This window comes from Panthera onca, chromosome X (assembly GCF_046562875.1).
Source record: "Panthera onca isolate mPanOnc1 chromosome X, mPanOnc1 haplotype 2, whole genome shotgun sequence".
NCBI lineage: Eukaryota > Metazoa > Chordata > Mammalia > Carnivora > Felidae > Panthera > Panthera onca.
This window is the reverse complement of record NC_138357.1, coordinates 27853138-27873652: the sequence shown is the minus strand read 5'-3', so window position 1 is coordinate 27873652 and position 20515 is coordinate 27853138. Positions and strand designations below refer to the sequence as shown.

At 37.7% G+C, this 20515-nt stretch overlaps 1 protein-coding gene and 1 pseudogene across 14 annotated transcripts in view; one reads left to right on the top strand and one right to left on the bottom strand.

Moving 5' to 3' along the window:
- Window positions 1-286: 286 nt before the first annotated feature.
- The window catches only part of THOC2 (THO complex subunit 2), a 113462-nt gene continuing 93233 nt past the window's right edge, over window positions 287-20515 (bottom strand). For 3 of the 14 annotated variants that reach the window (XM_081794256.1, XM_081794263.1, XM_081794269.1), the window contains 9 exons: window positions 20044-20474; window positions 19778-19836; window positions 18103-18234; window positions 13134-13271; window positions 12722-12791; window positions 12482-12639; window positions 10263-10339; window positions 9738-9783; window positions 3135-3189 (listed from right to left, as the gene is read on the bottom strand). In XM_081794256.1, the coding sequence (XP_081650382.1) occupies window positions 9756-9783; window positions 10263-10339; window positions 12482-12639; window positions 12722-12791; window positions 13134-13271; window positions 18103-18234; window positions 19778-19836; window positions 20044-20474 (1093 nt within the window). In that variant the 3' untranslated portion in view covers window positions 3135-3189; window positions 9738-9755. Of the gene's footprint in view, window positions 1133-3134; window positions 5278-9737; window positions 9784-9808; window positions 10340-12481; window positions 12640-12721; window positions 12792-13133; window positions 13272-18102; window positions 18235-19777; window positions 19837-20043; window positions 20475-20515 lie in introns of those variants that run through there. The other 11 variants (XM_081794264.1, XM_081794265.1, XM_081794261.1 and 8 more) reach the window with 10 other exon arrangements.
- Window positions 2558-6159, top strand: LOC145713711 (tyrosine-protein kinase Fer pseudogene; annotated as a pseudogene).

The following is a 20515-nucleotide window of genomic DNA, read 5'->3' as shown; positions in this document are numbered from 1 at the left end:
TTTAAAAAATTATAGCCTTGTCATGCTCTAAAAATTAATTTGCACAGGTATCACTGGTTCCAAAGAAATAGAGTAAATGGATCATTCTAGGCATGGTTTCAGCCCACTGTTTACCCGCCCCGGTGCAGAGGTGAGCAAATAAGATTTTTTCATATTATTAGGTGAGATATCATTTCAAAACACTGTAGACCACGGACTAGGACAGAAATGAAAAGAGAGAGCTGGGAACCCTACTGAATTATCTTTGCTAAGTTATTGTGAATAAGCAACAATATACACAATGATATACAATCATTTGAGAAAACTATTGTTTATTTAGAAAAAAGGTTACACTGGTAGAATTCAGTAGATAAAAAAATTTTCTTTTAAAAATGTCACTGTGAAACTTTTCCAGACGAAAGTTCAGCAATACAAAGCTCCTGTAGCTGTAGAATTAAAACACAATTAAGTTTTTGATTTTTACCCCCCAGATTTGTCTAACATAATTACAAGAAAAAATGGCAAGGGACAAGTGAGTGCTAGTACCTTTTTCTTTTTTAAACAGGTTTTAATGTCATACACGTACTATATAAAATGATTCTTAAGCACTGCATAAGACACTGCTCCCACTTTGTTTTTAGGGACTCATATTAAAAACAGGCCAAAAAATAAATTAAAACTTGAGTTTTAAAATGAGGTAAATTCAAAATGGTTCAATAATTGTTTATTTTCAGTTTCAAGCAATAAAAAGGAAGCATCTCAGATCGAAAGAAAACAAAAACAAAAACAAAAATCAAACAAAAACCAAAACAACTAAACCCAGGCAATATTTATAGTTAGCCTAAAGTGAAATTCTGTACACAAGTAACCTTATTTGCTTGTTGGGAACTGTATGCAGCACATTGTGCTAAAAATATGGAACAGTTAACACTTTCAGCCATTTACTGAAAATAAACATGTAGAAAACTAAGCAACAAGTTAAATACAGTAATGCACAACTCAACAATTTTTAAGTTTTCGGCATGGAGCAATAAAGCAGATAACTAAATAACTTAAGAAGATGCAAATGGGCCCTCTTGATTCATAATCCTTGGCAATCTACTCAGGAAAATAAATTTCTGGTCACAGCTGAACCATTTCATTCCAATCTCACCTGAAAGAAACAAAGTGATTATATTGATAGATAAGGAAGGAAGAAAAGAAGGCAGGCAACAGGGAGAAAGGGAAGGAGGGGAGGAACAGGTGGAAAGGAGGGGGAGAGGGAGGGAAGGAGAGAAAAAGGAAGCAAGAAGGGAAGGAGGAAAGGAGGAAAACAAGAAGGAAAGAAAGAAGGAAGACTTAAGAAATAAAAGCCAATGAGCTCTGTCAATAACCAAGGCTTGAATTAAGTCTCTAGATAAGAATGAAGTATTTGTGTATTTCTCATTGCCCACTCTCCGAAACCATTAAAGATAGGTACACTGTGAGGGCTTAAAAAAAAAAAAAAAAAAAAAACCACTGAACATTCTGTGAGGGAGGGAGGATAAAATGAAATAGAAACAAGTAAAATACTCCACAGGGGCAAGCAACAGCTTGTCAAAAGGAAACAGAACACACGGCAATGAAAAGGAACCGATTTTACATGACCAACAAAAAAAAAAGAGAAAAATGACATCACATTTTTCACAAGGACACGATTTTAATAGTGACTTATATTAAGATGCAATGTCTGCTAAATTATAAAAATTGCTTTAAAAATATATTGACTTAATTATACTCATTTCCTTTCCTTTATGTACTGACATTTTCAAATACTGCATATTGAAATAAATTCAAAACATGATCATTACAACATGTGGCAAATAACTTCATATCTGCCTAACATTATTCTCAAATTTTAAACTAATGCTTAAAGCATTAAACTTTATTGACGAAAATACTACATTCACATATTTCATAAAACCAGAGCTAGAAGGGCCTTGGAAAGTAATCACACTTGCATGAAATGCTGACAAATAATTTACACATCATTTCTATACAGCATTCTGTTCACACCATGTATAACCTTGACATTACCAATTATAGTTGTGGATACACTAATGTTGAACTTACAATTTTAATACTTAAAAATCATTGTTCCTGTCCATCACGGATGAATGGATAAACAAAATGTGGTACACATTCATACAATGGAGTATTATTCAGTTATAAAAAGAAATGAAGTTCTGATACATGCTACAACATGAATGAATCTTGAAAACATGATGCTAAGTAAAAGCCAGACACAAAAGGCCACACATTGCATGATTCCATTTTTATGAAATGTCCAAAACAGGCAAATCCATACAGACAGAAAGTACATTAGTTGTTTCCAGGGGCTGGGGGGAGGGGAGAACCAACCGGGAGCGACTACTAACGGGTATGGGGCCTCTTTTGGGGGTGATGGAAATGTTCCAGAATTAGTGGCGATGGCTACAACATAGTGAATATGCTAAAAACCATCTTAAAATGGCAAATTTTAGGTCATATAAATTTTATCTCAATTTTTCAAATTGAAAAAAAAAAAGTGTTGCAATAAAGAGATTATCATGGTATCGGGATGGCCATAACTAGAATAAGAAATGAGGGTCTCAGTCATGATGATGTCACAGTAGGAGAATTACCGGGCAAGGGAACTTTTGCTGACGTATATTTAAGGGCACATTAAAGGATAAAACTGCTGTTGCCATTAAAACATGTAAAGATGATCTTTCCTGGGAACTGAAATTAAAATTTTTACAAGATGCCAAAATCCTCAAGCAATATAATCATCCTGATATTGTCAAACCTATAGGAGTTTGCACACAAATACAGCCTATCTATGTCATTAAGGAATTGGTTCCAGGAGGCGACTTCCTCTCCCTTCTGAGAAAGAAGGATGAACTAAAACAGTTAGTGAAATTTTCATTAGATGCTGCTTCTGGATGGCGAATTTCGAGTAAAAATTGTATACACAGGGACCTTGCTGCAAGAAACTGCCTGGAGGTGAAAATAATGTTCTGAAAATCAGTGACTTTGGAATGTCTCGTCAAGAGGATGGTGGTGTGTATTCATCTTCTGACTTAAAGCAGATTCCCATTAAATGGACAGCACCAGAAGCTCTTAATTATGGGAGATATCGTTCTGAGAGTGACGCATGGAGCTTTGGCATCCTCCTCTGGGAGACCTTCAGCTTAGGGGTCTGTCCATACCCTGGAATGACAAATCAGCAAGCACAAGAGCAAGTGGAAAGAAGATACTGGATGTCAGTCTCTCAGCAATGTCCAGAGCGTATTTATAAAACAATGCTGAAGTGCTGGGATTACAAACTTGAAAACCACCCCAAGTTCAGTGAACTTCAGAAAGAACTGCCATCAAGAAGAAAGTCGTATAGTGATGAAACAGTGCCAGACTCAGCCTTTAGGACTCTATCTTCCGGCAGAGTAATATTTTCTTCTTATTACCCATGCGTTTATACCACATTACCCAGAACATTCTCCTAAGATTATTTTTTTATTTACTATTTTTTTAAACATGTGCCACTTTAACAATTGTAAACAAGAAAGCACAGACTCCAAATGCAAGAGATAACACAGATCTTTTTCTCACTTAGGACTGTGGAGGTTTCTCACAGAGTTTCTACTTCGGGCTTTGGTCCGGTCGTCTGTCCTCCACCCTACACATCTCTGCTCTATCGGTGCTACAAACTGCACTGGTAATACCACGTTTGCAGAAAGACAAGATTACATCTGTAAACATTACTTTCTACTGGGTATCATCTGGACAGGACATCCTGAGGTTTTTTTCTTTCCTCCCTCCAACACCCCCATTAATAGGCCCTGATGTATTAGTAAGGTTGCAATCTCCCTGATGCTCCAGCATACCCTCCCCTCCTTTGTCAGGGCATCAGAAAACCATGCGTGGAATGCCCTCAAAGAACACCCTCTCAGAGCTGAGGCAGCCAACTTTAAATAATGTTACTTTATAGAGAGTTGTGACAGCAAGAAGCAAGTTTGAAAAGTAGGGTGGTCTGGAGAAAAGTACAGCTAGACTGGTGATCAAAGTAGAGAAGAGAGGCAAACATAAATTCAGCCTTCTTACCAGAGGTATGTCTTTATGCACGTGCGCACGCACGCGCACACACACACACACACACTCTCTCTCTCTCTCTCTCTCTCTCTAAGATCAGATTCACCAAAAAAGTCCTAAAGAAATGTTTCAATAGTACATAGATTCTTCATAAAAGAGCCCTCTTAATGGCAACAAAATTTTTTTAGAGAAACTATAAAATATGAGCCCACAAAATAGATTGTTTTTGGTTAAGTGTCTTCACCTCAAAGGAGGCATCTGAGAGCTTAGTTACCTTCATTTTCACGAGTTTCTGAAACGGTCAGGATTTCGTGATCCTACTTCTCTCTCTCTCCCTCTCCCTCCCTCCATCTCTCTCTCTCTCTCTCTCTCTCTCTCTCTCTCTCTCTCTCTCACACACACACACACACACACACACGCACGCGCACGCAGTAGAAAGGCATGTATGGATGAAGCTGACAGAAAGTCAAATGAACATTTATGAGGAAGAAAGAAGATACAGGAGAAAGACACAGCGACAACCATCCTAATGCCACTTTACTCCTTTCATTTGTCCTTACACTGCTACCTAGGAATTCTTATCACAATAAACACACTTCCCAAGATGTTTCATGTAGAGAAATGTAACACAGAATTAAACTGGGATTCTGATGAACTGAATCTTAGCACACCCAGGGGTGCCTCTTAGGATAATGGCACGTGTAAGGGACAGTCACACTCAGAGGTATATGTGGCATGGGAGCCCTCTTCTAAGTGCTCATGCCTATGTCCCGATAGAAACAGCACAGCACCTAGTCAACATTTGGTCTACCTTAAATGGAAAAAAGGAAAAGAGAAAATTCCTCCTATTCTGCCCAATTGTTTGGTACGTACGAATAGCAGTATAAAGAATGCACACCCATTAAAGAGTATAAGTGATGGTAACGAAGAGAAAAATAGTCGGTGTCTATCGTTTCAATCTCCTAACAAAACTTTCTAACACATTTAATGATTACTACATACAGACCCAAATAAAAGCATGTAAACCCGCCCTCAAAAAATACGTTGCAGTATACAAAGAAAACTTCTTTTAAACAGGGTAATATCAAATACTGTAAGTAAAGTGAACCACCTTTTGAGGGCAATAAAAAGTCAACGCTCTTTCTCATCAATCCCAAAGAGGTATACGTAATACTTCTGTCCATAGCTCTCCATATGAAGTTAACAGAGTATCTGAAACATAGCAGGTAATAAAGAAAAATACCTCGTTGTGTGATTAGAAGGAAAGGATGAAGTCACTGCCTTCAACAAGATCAGAATCGAAGGAGGGGGATAAGTAACATACTCGTACATTACACAGGAATCTGTGGCTAGGACTCTAGGCAAACTGACATGCCCACATGTAAGCAATGGGAAACTGAAAAAGAAACTTAACCGCACACTCCCCACTCCAACACATATTACAAGTACCTAGGACTGTGCCTCACCATGGCAACATGTTCCTAAAATGAGCAATCTCTGAGCACTTAGGAAGTCAATTTCCAAGTATGGACTGAAGAAAAAAGGCTGAGAACAGGAATTGCAAAATCAATTGTTTACAGAGGCTAATACGTAATGGAAACAAATGAAGTCAACTGGGTGGGGACTGATTGAGGTAAACTATTTAAAAAAAAAAAAAAAAAAAAAGACCCACTCTCTATATAAGGGGGGGGGGGGGGGGGGCGGGGAGGTAGCCAGCACCTAGGCAGGTCTAGCAGGACGCAATGTTGCCAAATATTCCAATTCTTCGAGAAAAGCGGAAATTCGGATTTTGTCAACTCTTCTGATTTTTAAAGGAAATCAATTAAAACAATGTTAAATATTGTGTGAGGCCAAGAAAATACACTGACAAGCCACATTCTGCCCTGGGGCTAAGAATCTGCAACCCTGGGTTTAAAGGATAAAACAGGTTACAAGGAGGATACTGGAGGTGAGAGAAGAACAGGAGACCGATCGGGCCTGGATGGAGTGGGGGATCACAACTGGAGCGTTAGGACACTACGATTGCAGATGGACAGGGTAGCGCTTCACTGCTCATGTTCTCTGAAATCAAAAATTGAAGTCCAAGAAGACTGAGCTTCTCAAAGTCTAGGAGCAAGCCTCAGCACAGCGTCCGGCTCACAAAGGACTCTTAAAAGTTAGCTAACCTTGACACTCATGAACTGAGGACCACACATATCAAATAAATACTGAGAAGCTAAAGGATTGTTGTAAGAGACAAATTTTAATAGGCAGGAATTCTTAGAGATTAAACCTCGGGGAATAAAGGCAAAGCAGCTAGTAGTGTTCAAAAGACTAAATCAAGGAGATAAGATAAATGTGGACAAAAAAACGTTAGTAATAACAAGTAACAGAAGATTCAGAGAACAAGGAAAAAGGATTTTACCAATAAAAATTATGAGATAGGAAAAGATTACAGAAGACTTTGGAAGGAATTTAATCTGGGTCACATTTATGTATTTTATTCTCTTATCTCTAATCTTATCTCTTATCTCACTTTATTTTTTCTCAAATCAGGGCGATACTTACAAATCAATGTCATTTCCCTATCCATCCTACTCAAAAAAAAAAGTCCTAGAAACCAACAATGAATCTTGCAATTAATAACATTAAAAAAAATTTTAACATTTATTTATTTTTGAGAGACAGATAGAACGTGAGTGGGGGAGGAGCAGAGAGAGAGGGAAACACAGAATCCGAAGCAGGCTCCAGACTCTGAGCCTTCAGCACAGAGCCCAACACTGGGCTCGAACTCGAGATGGTGACCTGAGCTGAAATTGGACGCTCAACCGACTGAGCCACGTAGTCGCCCCAACAATTAACAACATCTTTCACGGGGTGCCCGGGTGGTTCAGCCGGTTAAGCATCCAACTCTTGATTTCGGCTCAGGTCATGATCTCAGGGTTCGTGGGTTTGAGCCCCACACTGGGCTCCGTGCTTGGGATTCTCTCTCTCCCTCGCTCTCTCTGCCCCTCCCGCGCTCACACTGTGACTCTGTCTCTCTCCCTTTCCCTCTCTCAAAATAAATAAGTAAACTTTAAAAAATAACATCTTTGAATCATGGAAATGTGACACGCGTCGCAGTTCTCTTTTCTGTAGAACATTAAAGGAAGCAGGAAGCAGGGAGCAGCAGATTTAAAGTAGCCTAAAGGTAAATGGTGCCAATCAGAAATGATGAAACTTCTAAAAGAAAAAGAAGAACAGAAAGACTTGACCAATTCTAGAATGTATCCAAATAGGAAGAGGCATCCAGGGGGGCGCCTGGTTGGCTCAGTTGCAAGACAGTGGGACTCGTGATCTCGGGGTTGTGACTTCCAGCCCCACGTGAGGTATAAACATCACTTAAATAAATAAAACTTAAAAAAAAAAAAAAAAAAAGAGGCAGCCAGAACAGCCAGAAGAAGGAAAAAATCAACCAGAGCTTCACAAAATTCAGAATCTACCCAAGGAGAAAGTACAGGACACAGTGGTCAAGAAGAAATTGAACAGGATGAACATCAAGCCAAATGTATCGTAAAAGGATATCTGAATTGAGAAGCTTTGTTACAAGACCACCGACCTAACATCTAACACCCAAGCCAATCTTTCATGCCTTTGGTCCTGAAAGAGTATAGAGAGAGGTAAAGTACAAATCCATGGCCCATGTGAGTAAGAACTCAAAGAAATCTGCAGTAAAACTTTCACGTGCCAAAGAATAATATTTAGGTACTGAGTAAAGAGAGAGTTGTATAGAATCACGGTGAAAGTGGTCAGTCACAATGGCTGACTCATTTCTAATGAAGATATAAGTGGTAGGTGTTTTCCTTCTCTTTAATAAGGAGACCAGGTGAGGGGCGCCTGGGTGGCTCAGTCGGTTAAGCGTCCAACTTCGGCCCAGGTCATGATCTCGCAGTTCATGGGTTTGAGCCCCACGTCGGGCTCTGCGCTGACAGCTCGGAGACTGGAGCCTGCTTCAGATTCTGGTCTCCCTCTCTCTCTCTGCCCCTCCCCAGCTTGCACTCTGTCTCTGTGTCTGTCTCTTTCTCTCTCAAAAATAAATAAAATATTTTTAAAAATGAGACCAGGTGAAAGCAAGCAGTTTTAAAAAGCAAGGGGCGCCTGGGTGGCTCAGTCGGTTGAGCGTCTGACTTCGGCTCAGGTCATGATCTCGCAGTTCATGGGTTCGAGCCCTATGTCAGGCTCTGTGCTTACAGCTCTGAGCCTGGAGCCCGCTTCCGATTCTCTGTCTACCTCTCTCTCTCTGCCCCTCCCCCACTCGCACTCTCTCTCAAAAATAAACATGAAAAAAAAAGTTTTTTAAAAAGCAAAACGTCAAAAGAAAGAGTAAAGTGAAGAGTAAAAAAAGAAGAAAGATTAAGAGTTTATAGTTCACTAGGGAAAACAGCTAGTTGTTGGGGGAGAGGATGACTTGAACTGAGGAATGGGCAATCTTTCTAAAGATTTTAAAGAAAGTCTATTAAATTCTCAACGTTCTCTCCTAACTCTCATTTACCCCATTCTACTACATAGATAACAAGCAGACAATAACAAAGCTGGAAAGGCACACCACCCATCAGGACATTACCAATCTGGCAAACTCAAGTCCCCACCCTGCGGCCAAAATAAATAGGACAAAACCCATTCCCTAAAACTCATACCCTAATACAGAACGGGCTTTCCTACATTTCTGACTCTTAATTTAACTGTGAACAGCCTTGGTTCTCTCTCTGGTTTCATAAAAGCAGCAGCAAATGTTAGGGGGAGGGTCTAGATAGCAAGCATACATTAGGAAGTGACAGCTAATAGGGAAGCAAGAAAAGGAGCTACCACAAAGTCAAGACCTTCAAATACAGTCATCTCAAGCCATTAAACGTAGAGGGCAAAGCAGCCTACGTATCCCAATAATCCTAAGGCATCACCGAACAACAGCTATTCAGATGATCCGAGTGCTCAAAAAAGACTGTATTAGGTTCTGAACACTCTTTTCACTAAGACAGAGTGAACTACTGTCCACATACCATTTATTTAAGATGGTTAAACACTTTTTAAATCTCATATAAGGCATAGTTACCTTGAAAACAAAGTTGCATATTTTAAATTCCAGAACTAAAAGCACAGACGGTATTTTCTGGCCTTGCAAAAACATGGGTTGTGGTAGAAAATGAGGCACAGAAACTTAGAAATTTCTGGATAACACGTACGCATGAAAAGGCAAAAAGGAAAACAGAACACTAAAGGGCAAGGAAACCTAGGCTCTGAATATTGGCTCTGCCAGCGCGTATCTCTGTCAGCCTCTCCAGCTTAACCTCTCAGAGTCTCCATTTCTTCACCTGTAAAGTGCAGATGCCAGCACCACCTACAAGGCTATACGTACTTAAAAAAGGTAAATAATTATCCAGAGAAGACGGGAATGAGTGCTGAAGAGAAAGCCAGATGTTCTTAAATATATCTTGGTGCTAAGAAAAAAAACAGTGTGGCTAATCAGCAAGCTTAAGATGAAAACAGTTTAAAAATAACTGTGAATCTTATTTTACATCTATACCCAAAGACCTGGTCATTACAGTTAGGTGCAAACTTCTAGTTGTAGCCTGCAAAACGTATCTAGTTTCCTCAGCATGATCAGACCTCATTTTATATCTCTCCCTTTAAACGAAAGGAGGTGAGAGAACACTCACCTTGATTGAAAGTCTTCATTATCTGTGCTTGTCCGAGGACTTATGAGTAGATGACAAATTAAGGGAAAACAACTTTGAAAAAACAAAACAAGAAAGGAATGGTGTCTCAACTTTTAGTGCAATCAATCCTTCAGCTCGCGGTTCTACTCGCCTCTGACTAGCCTGGTAGCCTCAACCTCTACCAGCCCTGCTCATCTGCTTCATCATCTTGCCCTTCTATTCCCCACGCCCCAGCCCAAAGGACTCTCTGTTCCCTTTCTTCCTCTTGGTGGCAATACAGCCAGAGAGAATCTTGGTGGCGTAAAACAACCTCAGTCACCACAGAAGTTAAAAAGAAAACATATCAAGTCTCCCCCTTCCACATTTCATATACTTGAGAGGGTTAACTGAAGAGACTACTAAAAGGCTAGTTAAGCCCTTCAACTTTATTCAGACTGCATACTACAAGGGTACAATTCTAAACATGACCAGTATCAAAGCTTTCCGTTACACTGATTAAATATGCCAATAAGATGAAAAGGATATTGTTTCTTCTCTTCCTTTCCTCCTGAACTGTCCCGTTTCTCTTTCTTTTCTATCTTTTCTTTATCATGCCTGGACTCCTATAAGGAATGGTGGAATTAGTTGGGGAAGCGAAAACCAAATATAAAAATCAGCTCAAAATCCCTTTTTATCACCCACCAGTCACATATTTTTCTTCAAAAACTTATTTAATGATGCCAAAAGCACAAGCAACAATAGAAAAAAATTGGACTTTATCAAAAATAAAAACTTTCATGCATCAAAGAACACTATCAAGAAAGTGAAATACAAAGTACAGAAACGGGAGGAAATATTTTTGCAAACCATACAGCTCATAAGGGTCTAGTGTCCAGACTATATAAAGAAGTCTTACAACTGAGCAACAAAAAGACAATCCAATTTAAAAGTGGCCACAGCATCTGAAGAGATTTCTCCAAAGAAGGTATATGAATGGCCAACAAGCACATGAAAAGACGCTCAATATCATTCGTCATTAAGAAAATGTGAAATCAAAACCATGATGAGATACCACTTCACACCCACTAGGATGGCTAGAATATTTTTAAAAAATGTAATTAAAAAGAAAAATTAAAAAAACAGAAAATAACAAGTCTTGGCAATGACGTAGAGAAATTGGCACCCTCGTACATTGCTGGCAGGAACATAAACTGTCCAGCCACTGTGGAAAATGGTTTGTCAGTTCCTCAAAACGTTAAACATGGCATTACCATAAAACCCAGAAATTCCACTCCTGGGTATACAGACAAGAGACCTGAAAACAGGTCTTCAGACAAACACTTCAGAGCAGCACACATTCATAGCAGCACTATTCACAACAGCCAAAGGGAACAACAAAAAAGTCCATCGACTGACAAATGGATGAACAAATGTGGTATATTCGTACAGTGGAATATTATTTAGCCATAAAAAGAAATGAAGCACCGGTACATGCTACGCCATGGAAGAATCTCAAAAATATTGTGCTAAGTGAAACAGGTCAGACACAAAAGGGCACATTATTATACAATTCCATTTATATGAAATATCCCAAACTGGTGAGCCCATAGAGACAGAAAGCAGATTGGTAGTTGGCAGGTGCTAAAAGGAGAGGGAAATTGGGAATGACTGCTCAATGGGCATGGAGTTTCTCTTTGGAGTGATAAACACATTTTGGAACTGGCTACACTGATTGCATAATACCGTAAATATACTCAATACCATTGAATTGTACATTTTAAAATGATTATTTTTATGTTATGTGAATTTTACCTCAATTAAAAAAATACTTATTTAAAAGGAGAAGCCTCACTTTTAAAGCATATAGAGACTTTAAAACAATCACCTTATAATTTTCCAAAACTGCTTTTAAGAACTATGACTACAGGGGCACCTGGGTGGCTCAGTCGGTTTAAGCGTCCAACTTCGGCTCAGGTCAAGATCTCACAGTTTGTGAGTTTGAGCCCTCCATCAGGCTCTGTGCTGCCCGTGCAGAGCCTGCTTGGGATTCTCTCCCCCACCCCCACCCCGCCCCTCCCCAGTTGCGCGCACGTGCACGCTCTCTCTCAAAATAAGCAAACTTTAAAAAAATATTAAACAAAAGATAAAAAAGAACTATGACTATATATACCATAATAATGCTTTCGAAACACTTTACACCTTAATAATGACTTGCCTACTTTATGGCAGATGCAGAAAATGTATTCTGAATATCATCCATGAGTATCTAAGAGAATGCACACTATACTTAGTTTGAAAATCAAATACAAGTTGCATACACATTAAGTCTATTAGGAGAAAATGTTACAAAAATGTTTAAAAATCACAATTAATAAAGACTTTATGAGAGTGTTAATCATCAGGGAGAATACATGTGACCGTATTTTAACCTCATGAATGTAAAGAAACTAAAATCACTGTTGGTGGAGTGGGGGGGAAAGAAAACAAAAAGGAAAAGCTAAAAGTCAATGAACAGAAGTAGGTGGGAGTGGAATGAAGGAAAAGGAAACTTCACTGATAAACTAATTCTACTCTCCCAGTAATTTGTTTGGGACCGTACTGGCTCGAATTTGCCAGATAAACTGCCCTCCCCCAATGCCTCCTCTTCCCACCCTCAAATAATTAACAAGAGATTATCAGATTACCAAAAAACTCCGTATGTGCTAATATTCAGAGAGTCAAACTTTTAAGAAAAAGCGTTCTGTCCCTTTGTTTTCCCAATTTACCTTTTTGCCACCGGAGGAGATTTTATCCATCTTTTCAGATTTAAACGAATCGCCGCCTTTTTCTTTGCCTGAAGATTTTGACTTATTTTTTTCCTTGTCTTTCTCATTTGGATAAGGAGACTCACATGGACTTTCACTTTTGTGTTTTGAAACCCCCACTAAAATTACAAAAGAGAATCATGAAAGCCTTTTCCAATTCAGTTTGATGATTGCTTCAAACGTATTAATAAATCTACCTACTTGTTCCATTTTCCTCTTTTCGCCTCTTGGCTAAGTCCGGTGGCACTTCACGGTCATTGTTTGAATGATCCTAGAACCAAGAAGTGTGAACTACATTGATCAAGAGGTTATGTTTTTGTTTTAAAATATTACTTTTACACAAGGGCACAGCTAACTAGAGCCGGAGAATATTGCCAATAGTGTCCCACACTTGGCAAAATGACATGAGAGACAGGCAGAGCTGGCAGGGATTATTAGGCTGAAGATCCGTATTACCGTAGAAGATTCAAACACACTTTAGGGTGAAAATATCAGTTTAAACACTAAATTAACAGTCTGCCAGGCAAGAAACTAGTACTTCAAAAAAGACAACAAACACACCACCATACAGGATATAACGGCTTTCCAAACTAGTTTTTAAAAAATTACAAACCCTTTTCCGTTCTTTCCTGTCCTTTTCATCTTTTTTCTCTCTTTCTCTGGATCTTTCCCTCGACTTGTCCAAATCTTTCTTGTCCATTTCTCTCTCCTTACTCTTGGACAGTGGTGGAGGAGTATGATTAAGGTAGAGCTGTTAAATTAAGGCAATATTACTAAAGATTATTAGTTTTCCAGTATCGGCATAACCTGCTTGACTGTTTATTTAATGAAAGACAACTGGTAGTTAGACCCAAAGTCAAAACTGGTCAGCTGTCTGGATTACAAGAGGTGAAATAAAAGAACATGGCACAAATTATGCAAAGACTTCAATTCTTGGCCTTACAAAATTATTCATTTAAACTCAATCAGTTCATTCCTGCCTTAACTGAGACTCATTAGTAAATCTACAAGCGACAGTTCCTTTTATAGCTCTGTTGTGAAGATCTATAACCACTACCTCTACAGAAGTCCGTATGTGAAAGTGTCTGGGCTTTCTCTACTGTTAAGAAAAAAATACAAACCTCCACACAATCATGGAAATTTTAAACAGTTTTGCCATCCACTTAGGAGGCAACCGATGACAGCAAGCAGAAGTATAAAAACCTAGCCAGGACTTTACTAATAAGTCTTTTCTGCCTCTACATATACCATGTAAACACTACCCTAAATTATTTTTATAAATGTAAAGGCTGCATACTCCCTACTTCTTAAAGCACTCCAATTTCTACCAAATAATCACAACTGACTGGGAAATTTGTCTTACTGGTTCTAATGGCTCAGAAAACCATTTGGCCAGCTGAGGATGATAAAACAACTCCCAAGACTGAAAAACGATGAATTCTTTCTCTGCCAAAAAGGCCCACAGGCAATAAACAGCCAAAGATCAAAACTACACTACCTAAATAATTAAGAGATAATCTTAATAACTTATGCAAGTTGTAAATATGGAAATCTCGTATAATTTACTAGTATAACCTAGTGAATATGGAAATCTAGAAAACATTAAGTAATCAGATTCCTATCCTTACAGCATTTTTAACTGTGCTATAAGCTTATGTTCAATTTAAGACATTACAAGTCTTAGGCAGCAGTGTACAAAATATAACTCATTACAATAACTACGCAATCCTAGATATACCTTAGGAATGAAAAGAATAGTGAGTCAAAAGTCAAATAGTTTTACATGAGGAAATCTTTTGGTATTCAAAGGAATACATGAAAAAAAGACAACCATCCATTTGAAAATTAAAGAAACACTTATTTAACACCACCAAATATTTTCAATTCAGTTGGTCAGAAATACTGCCATAGGAATGCAGAAGTAGATTCTTTAAAATGTCAGTGTTTAAAAGTTGATGATCAACTGAAATAGACAAAATGTTTATTAATAACAAAGAGTAAGAGAATGAAAAACAGTCATAAAAGTGCTTGTCCGAAAGGTGCTCTTGCTGGGTTAATGCCCTAAGCAACACTTCAAGATTTTCTAATTGTGAGGTTTATTCATATCTTAAGTTAATATTACGTATGAAACTGGTAAGACAAAAGAAATAATATATTCCTGCAATACTCAAAGATTTCTCTAAGGGAAGTATTCATTCTCCTGATAAAAGTAAAAAAAAGCGGGGGGGGGGGGGGGGGGAGTGTGATTACAAATAAGTACACACAAGCACACCCACGCACACACACACCCCCTCCAAAGGAATAAAGTTTTTAATTGTGCCTAACTTGAATTCTGTATTGCAGGGAACTGAAAAACCAATACATTCTTAGTTTAGGAACACACCTAACCCTATTCCTTCTTCCTACCCTTCTAAGAATAGTTCTGATCACAATATTCTCTTTTCCACAACAACAGGCAGTCTCTCATTGCCTGTGGAATAAAATGCATACTCCTCAGCTCAGGTATTTCCAAGCTCTTCGCAATCTCTGCACAATTATATCCTGCTATGGGCAAACTCAATACACTCTATGCTGTGGCTACCAGTGACTCCCTAACTCCCTGTCCATCCCAGCGGTTCTCTTGACCACAATGGCTGCTCACTTTGATCTTAATCTCTTAAAATCCTACTAACCTTCACAGATAGCTCAAAAGCCATCAGCACTTCAATCATCCCTCAACTCTGCAACTCACTTGGTGGTGATCTCTTGATTATTCTGTATCAACGTTTTTTGTGACAAGTATTCCCTATTAATTTCATGTCACTTATTTTTGCCCATGACACAGTTTCCAGTATGGTAGGGGAGCTCATTAATGTGTCTTTTTCACTTTTACATACTTCCTAATGCCTTGTACACACCAAGTACTCAATACTTGTTTGCCAAACAAAATTAATGATTTGTTAAATTGATCTGCAGATAGCGCTGTTGGACTGTGCTTTTGATTTGCTTTTATTCTTGACATTGGGATCAATGGGTCCAAAAAACAATAGGACTGATTTTCACAATCTGTTAACACTGCCACACTGACTTTATTAAGGCTACCGTATATAAAGATGGCCTCACTTCTAGGCTTCCATTTGATTATAAATCCTTGCTTTAAGATGAACAAAATTAAAACCTGAATTCTGTTTTGAGGATGGTTACTGCTGCCCTCCTAAATTATAGAGAAGCTTGGGTAAAGGAGGATGCTGCTTTTCACACTTTCTTCATCAAATACAGCTGCTAGGATTGCTAGGTGAAAACACAAGTGACCAAACTGGAAGTATGCCAATTGGAAATTGGGGGTGGAAGGTAAACAGACAGAAAAGATTTGGATATTAAGCTAGATTTTTCTCCCTTTAATCCACCTGAAAAGTCAAATCCATGTATTACTTTTACCATGGATTAGAAAGCAAAAATAGAAAGTAACTTAAAAAAAAAAAAAAAAAAAGAGGATCCCAGGGACAAAGCATAACTAAAAAATTAAACTAACACACAGAAACAATTTTATATGTACGGGTGACAACACGAAAGAAAGAGACACACGTTGCTCAAATCCTTGAAAAAGGAAAAGCTACCCAGAAACGGTGAGTTTATATAGATGGTCAATTTTAGAGATCAAAGTCCGGTAAAGTTGTTTTTCTAAGACATTCATATGCTACTGTACCTTCCTAGACATATAAGAAAAATGCAACATCAACTACTGTGCAGACCAGTTAACCTTTGAATGCTTTACCAAAGTCCAAAAGCGTAAGAGTTCATTTCAAATATTTATTGAACACCTAATCACATCACCAAGTTACCATACCAAACACTAAGGATCTGAAAAGTGGTATGAGTCACCTGATTTTAAGTGCATTCAGATGCCATTTTCAAAAATTTTTGGTTGAATGTGGAATAACTACTGAATTTTAAATACCCAGAAAATCACTATCTTTTTCTGAAGGGGGATAGGGAGATTGATTTGTAGTAGTATAATTTTAAAAACAAGGCAAACACATTAACAGAATTAGGAACTCCTTTCAACTACTGTTGAAACGGGTGCTAAGAATCAAGGGACCATACATTTTTTTTTTTTTGTCATTTTTTCATTGTAGTAGGAATACTTGAAGATCATCTTAATTTTAGTCCAAGTTCTGGTATGACTAACAAGTTACACGCCACTGGGAAAGGATCAAGAACTTTTTTAGTCTCTTATTTGTCAAAAAGACACTACCCTCCTGTTCTATCTACCTCACAGCACTGCTATGAACATGAAATGAGATAACATGTTTATCTCACATGTTTTATTTTCAAAAGGCTTCTGCAAATGTAAGGAACCATCATTTTCATCGTTGATTAGAAAATCCAGTTAACTATCACAGCAGGTTTCAAACTGCTTTAAAGTATGTTTCAGGAAATAAATACTCACAAGGTAACACTGTTAACCAATGAATTTAAAATAGCCGACACCAAGGCACTGATGGTTAAGACTGATATACACAATCCCAAACTGGTTATGAAAACCAACTATATTGCAATACAATTTAGCCAATAAAAAGTTTTACCTTAAAAGCAAGCATTCACAGTACAGCTAATACTCTTTTTATTGATACAGTATACTCTAAAAACAATGCTACAGTTTCAGCACAAAGGCACACTGGCTAACCTAAACTATTAAAAAATGTGTGCTTATTTGCCCCATATCCACAGACATTTCATTATAAAGGTATATATCTAAAAGCAGTTAATAATGTCAACTGGCTTTGTTTCAAAATTTCGTTTTGTGTTGGTCCACCAGTAAGAAATAATACTTAGCAGGTATAAGAGGAGGCAAAGTGGAAAATCAAAGTGAAAGAGGGTACAAATATTATAATAAGTAGACAAAATAACATGAACAATGGACAATTCAACTACAATAATGAAATGAACTCTGCAGTAAGATACACAAACTACACATTATTTTTAGTAGAAGAATACTCAAGAAAGTAGAGTAATAGGCAAGAATTAATACTGACATGTAATTACACACAACCATCAAGTTGAGTATTCCCCTCCAAGAGAATGATTAGTTTACATTAACCGTATTTCTTGATATTACGCTACAACTACCAAAAGGGTAGCTCGGCAGAGGCAATATAGAATTTTATGGATTGGAATGGGCTCAGTTTTTAGAACAGTTACATGAATGCATCAAATTTCTCTTCTGGCCTTTTGGGTTGTCCTAAAACGTCAGAAAACAACCTGACAGATTTGTTTTGAGAAATTAAGTAAGCCTACTCCCCAAAACAAACCAACAACCCCTTCCCCAAACCTTAAACGTTATTTCCAGATCTTGAAACATAAAAGAATGCATAACACAGCAAGCAGAGAGATATTATGGAAGTGTTGCCACATTACGCGCATTTGGTAACAATCTCATTAAAAAGGACCGTTGTCATCCATTGTTTCAGTTTGTGGTAGTTATTTTTAAAGGTTATTCTACTAGCTTACTGAATTTACTAGGGTGAAGGTATCTACTAAATAAATGAAGTAAAGAATTTTTTTTGTTTTACTTAGGCATGATGATTTTAAAAGACTCAAACCTTTGCTGAAGACTCCTTGAGTTCGATGAGACTGTCCTGTAGAAAATGAATGGAGATGACAGGTGAGCTGGCATAGTTCTCAGAACCCAGAGGAACTTTGGGAAGTATGGCTGTAACCTGGAAATAAACCAGCTACTTCTTGTGAGGATAAATCTCATGATGTCAATTATAATATGAATATCAACAATAAAAAACAAAAGCAAAACCATGTAATGGAACTGTAATGTTAAAAAAATAACTAAATTATATGTACTCAATGTAATAACAAATAAAAATCTTTATCTGCTCATAATTTAAAAATAAATGTCAATGCCACATTTTTCATAACACTGTACTTAAGCTATAGGTAATGTTAAGTTAAGAGGCTTAAGAAAACAAAACATTTTTTTTCCCTCCATAGAAAGTCTAAAATAGTGGAGGTCACTGTGGAAGAACGTTATCTTACGTTTTCATAGTTTTTCTTTACTTGGGAGGTTTCAAATTTTACTTTACTTATGACTCTACTATAAATACAAGCATTTTTAAACCTAGCCCAAAAAACTCAGTGGCATTATATTAACAAGAAAACAACATGTATCGTCTAAAAGAGTAATCACTTTTTTGCAAAGTGCCTCTGGTGGTGAATCTCATGCCTCCCACAAAAAAAGCACTTAAGAAAAAAGAGAGAGAGAAAGAAAGAAGGAAAGAAAGAAAGGAAAGAATAAAAGCAAGGAGAAAAGAAAAGGAAAGAATAAAAGAAAGGAGAAAAGAAAAGGAGGAAAGAAAGAAGGAAAGACAGAAAGAAAGGAAAGAAAGAAAGAAAGAAATCAATTACGGTATTCCACCACAGTGCTCTTGACGAAGAATTAGTTAACTTACAGTTTTAAAAGTTCAACGTACTGCAAATTCAAAGATTCCATGAAATTAGATGACTTTAGAATTAAAATTAAATATGGAGCAAGGAATGGCTACCCTGAGTCTTCAAGAAGGCTACACCCACGATTTTGTGCTGCAGTTGAATGCCTGGGGTTTCTCTTTGCTGGGTGGTAGGATTGGATGCCACATCTGCTTTTATCGTAACGCAAGGTTCAACTTGTTGGGAACCCAATGGGTATAAACAAACCTCCAAGGGAAGATACAACAGAAGCTGCATGCTCACTGAATATACACAACTACAGGAGAACTGATCACCAAGGAGACTTTAAAATGGAACTCCTTTCAAGACTCCTTCTTAGAAGGCACACATCGGTATGATGCTCATCAAGAAGCTTGATGAATTCAGAGGTATCTTGTTTATCCTGTATCATCCAGGAAGTCTTCACTGCTATATATTCTTCAATATTTATGCTGAAAAATAGGCTTCATTCTGCCGAAAAGATTCATTTGCTTGTAGCTACCATTGCGCTCCAAAAATGACTGCTTAAAGCAGTGAGGCACTTCTGGGTAAAATTTCTCTTGCACTTTGAAACACTACAAAATTAGTGCTAGGTCCTTGAAGTTTTAATATTTTTATAATAAAAATACTCAATAGGAAAAAATATCAGTCCACCAATATGTAAAAAATTCATTTTCTAATGCAATATAAAACCTCCAGTGGCTCCAGTGAATACTTGGCACAAGACTTGAAGGAAGTCAGGACACGTATTCCAACCAGGTGAGCCTAACATGGACGCTGCCTTCCTCAGGCTATACTAACCTTTACTGTTGAGGAATGCGATGGAGAAGGGTGGGTATCAATTTTGCGGCGTTTTTGTTCTGTTAGCACAAAAAGAAAAATGGTCACAGTAAGATTTCTACTTTTTTTCCAACCACTTAAGAAAAATCACCAACTTTTAAGGTCATCAAGTATTAGTTCCCCCGAGTAAGGTCCCTAGATAACTTGCCAGAACAAGAAAACAAGAACCAACTATTACACATTAACAAGAACCAAAAGTAAACAAATGTAAAGAAAGGCAAACTTGCCCCTTTCAGGCTCTGCAACATCTGATCGGGGAACAGGTGACTTCAAGGACCCAGAAACTGGTGTTTTTTCTCCTCCTTTAGCATTTTCCTTTGATTTCATTTCCTTTGCTATATCTCTTTCTCTGGATGGCTCCTTCTCTCTTTCCTTTTCTTGAGTCGATTTTGATTCTATGCTGGGGACAGTGGTTTTGAATTTCTCATCTTTAGCTTTTTCTTCCTTCTTGAATTTTTCTTTCTCTTTGTCAGACTTAGGTGTTCTTTCCTTCGTCTCTCTTGCTTTTTCATCTTTATTTGGCCGCTCTTCCTTCGGTTTTTCTTTACCATCTTTACCAAGTACCCTGGCCTCTGGAGTAGTAGCTGGAGTCTTTTCTTTTTTCTCTTTTTCTTTCTCTTTCCCTTTTTCTTTGTCATTTTCTTTAACAGCTTTGCTGCTTAAGAATAAAAACATGAGATTTTAAGACAGTCAAGAAAC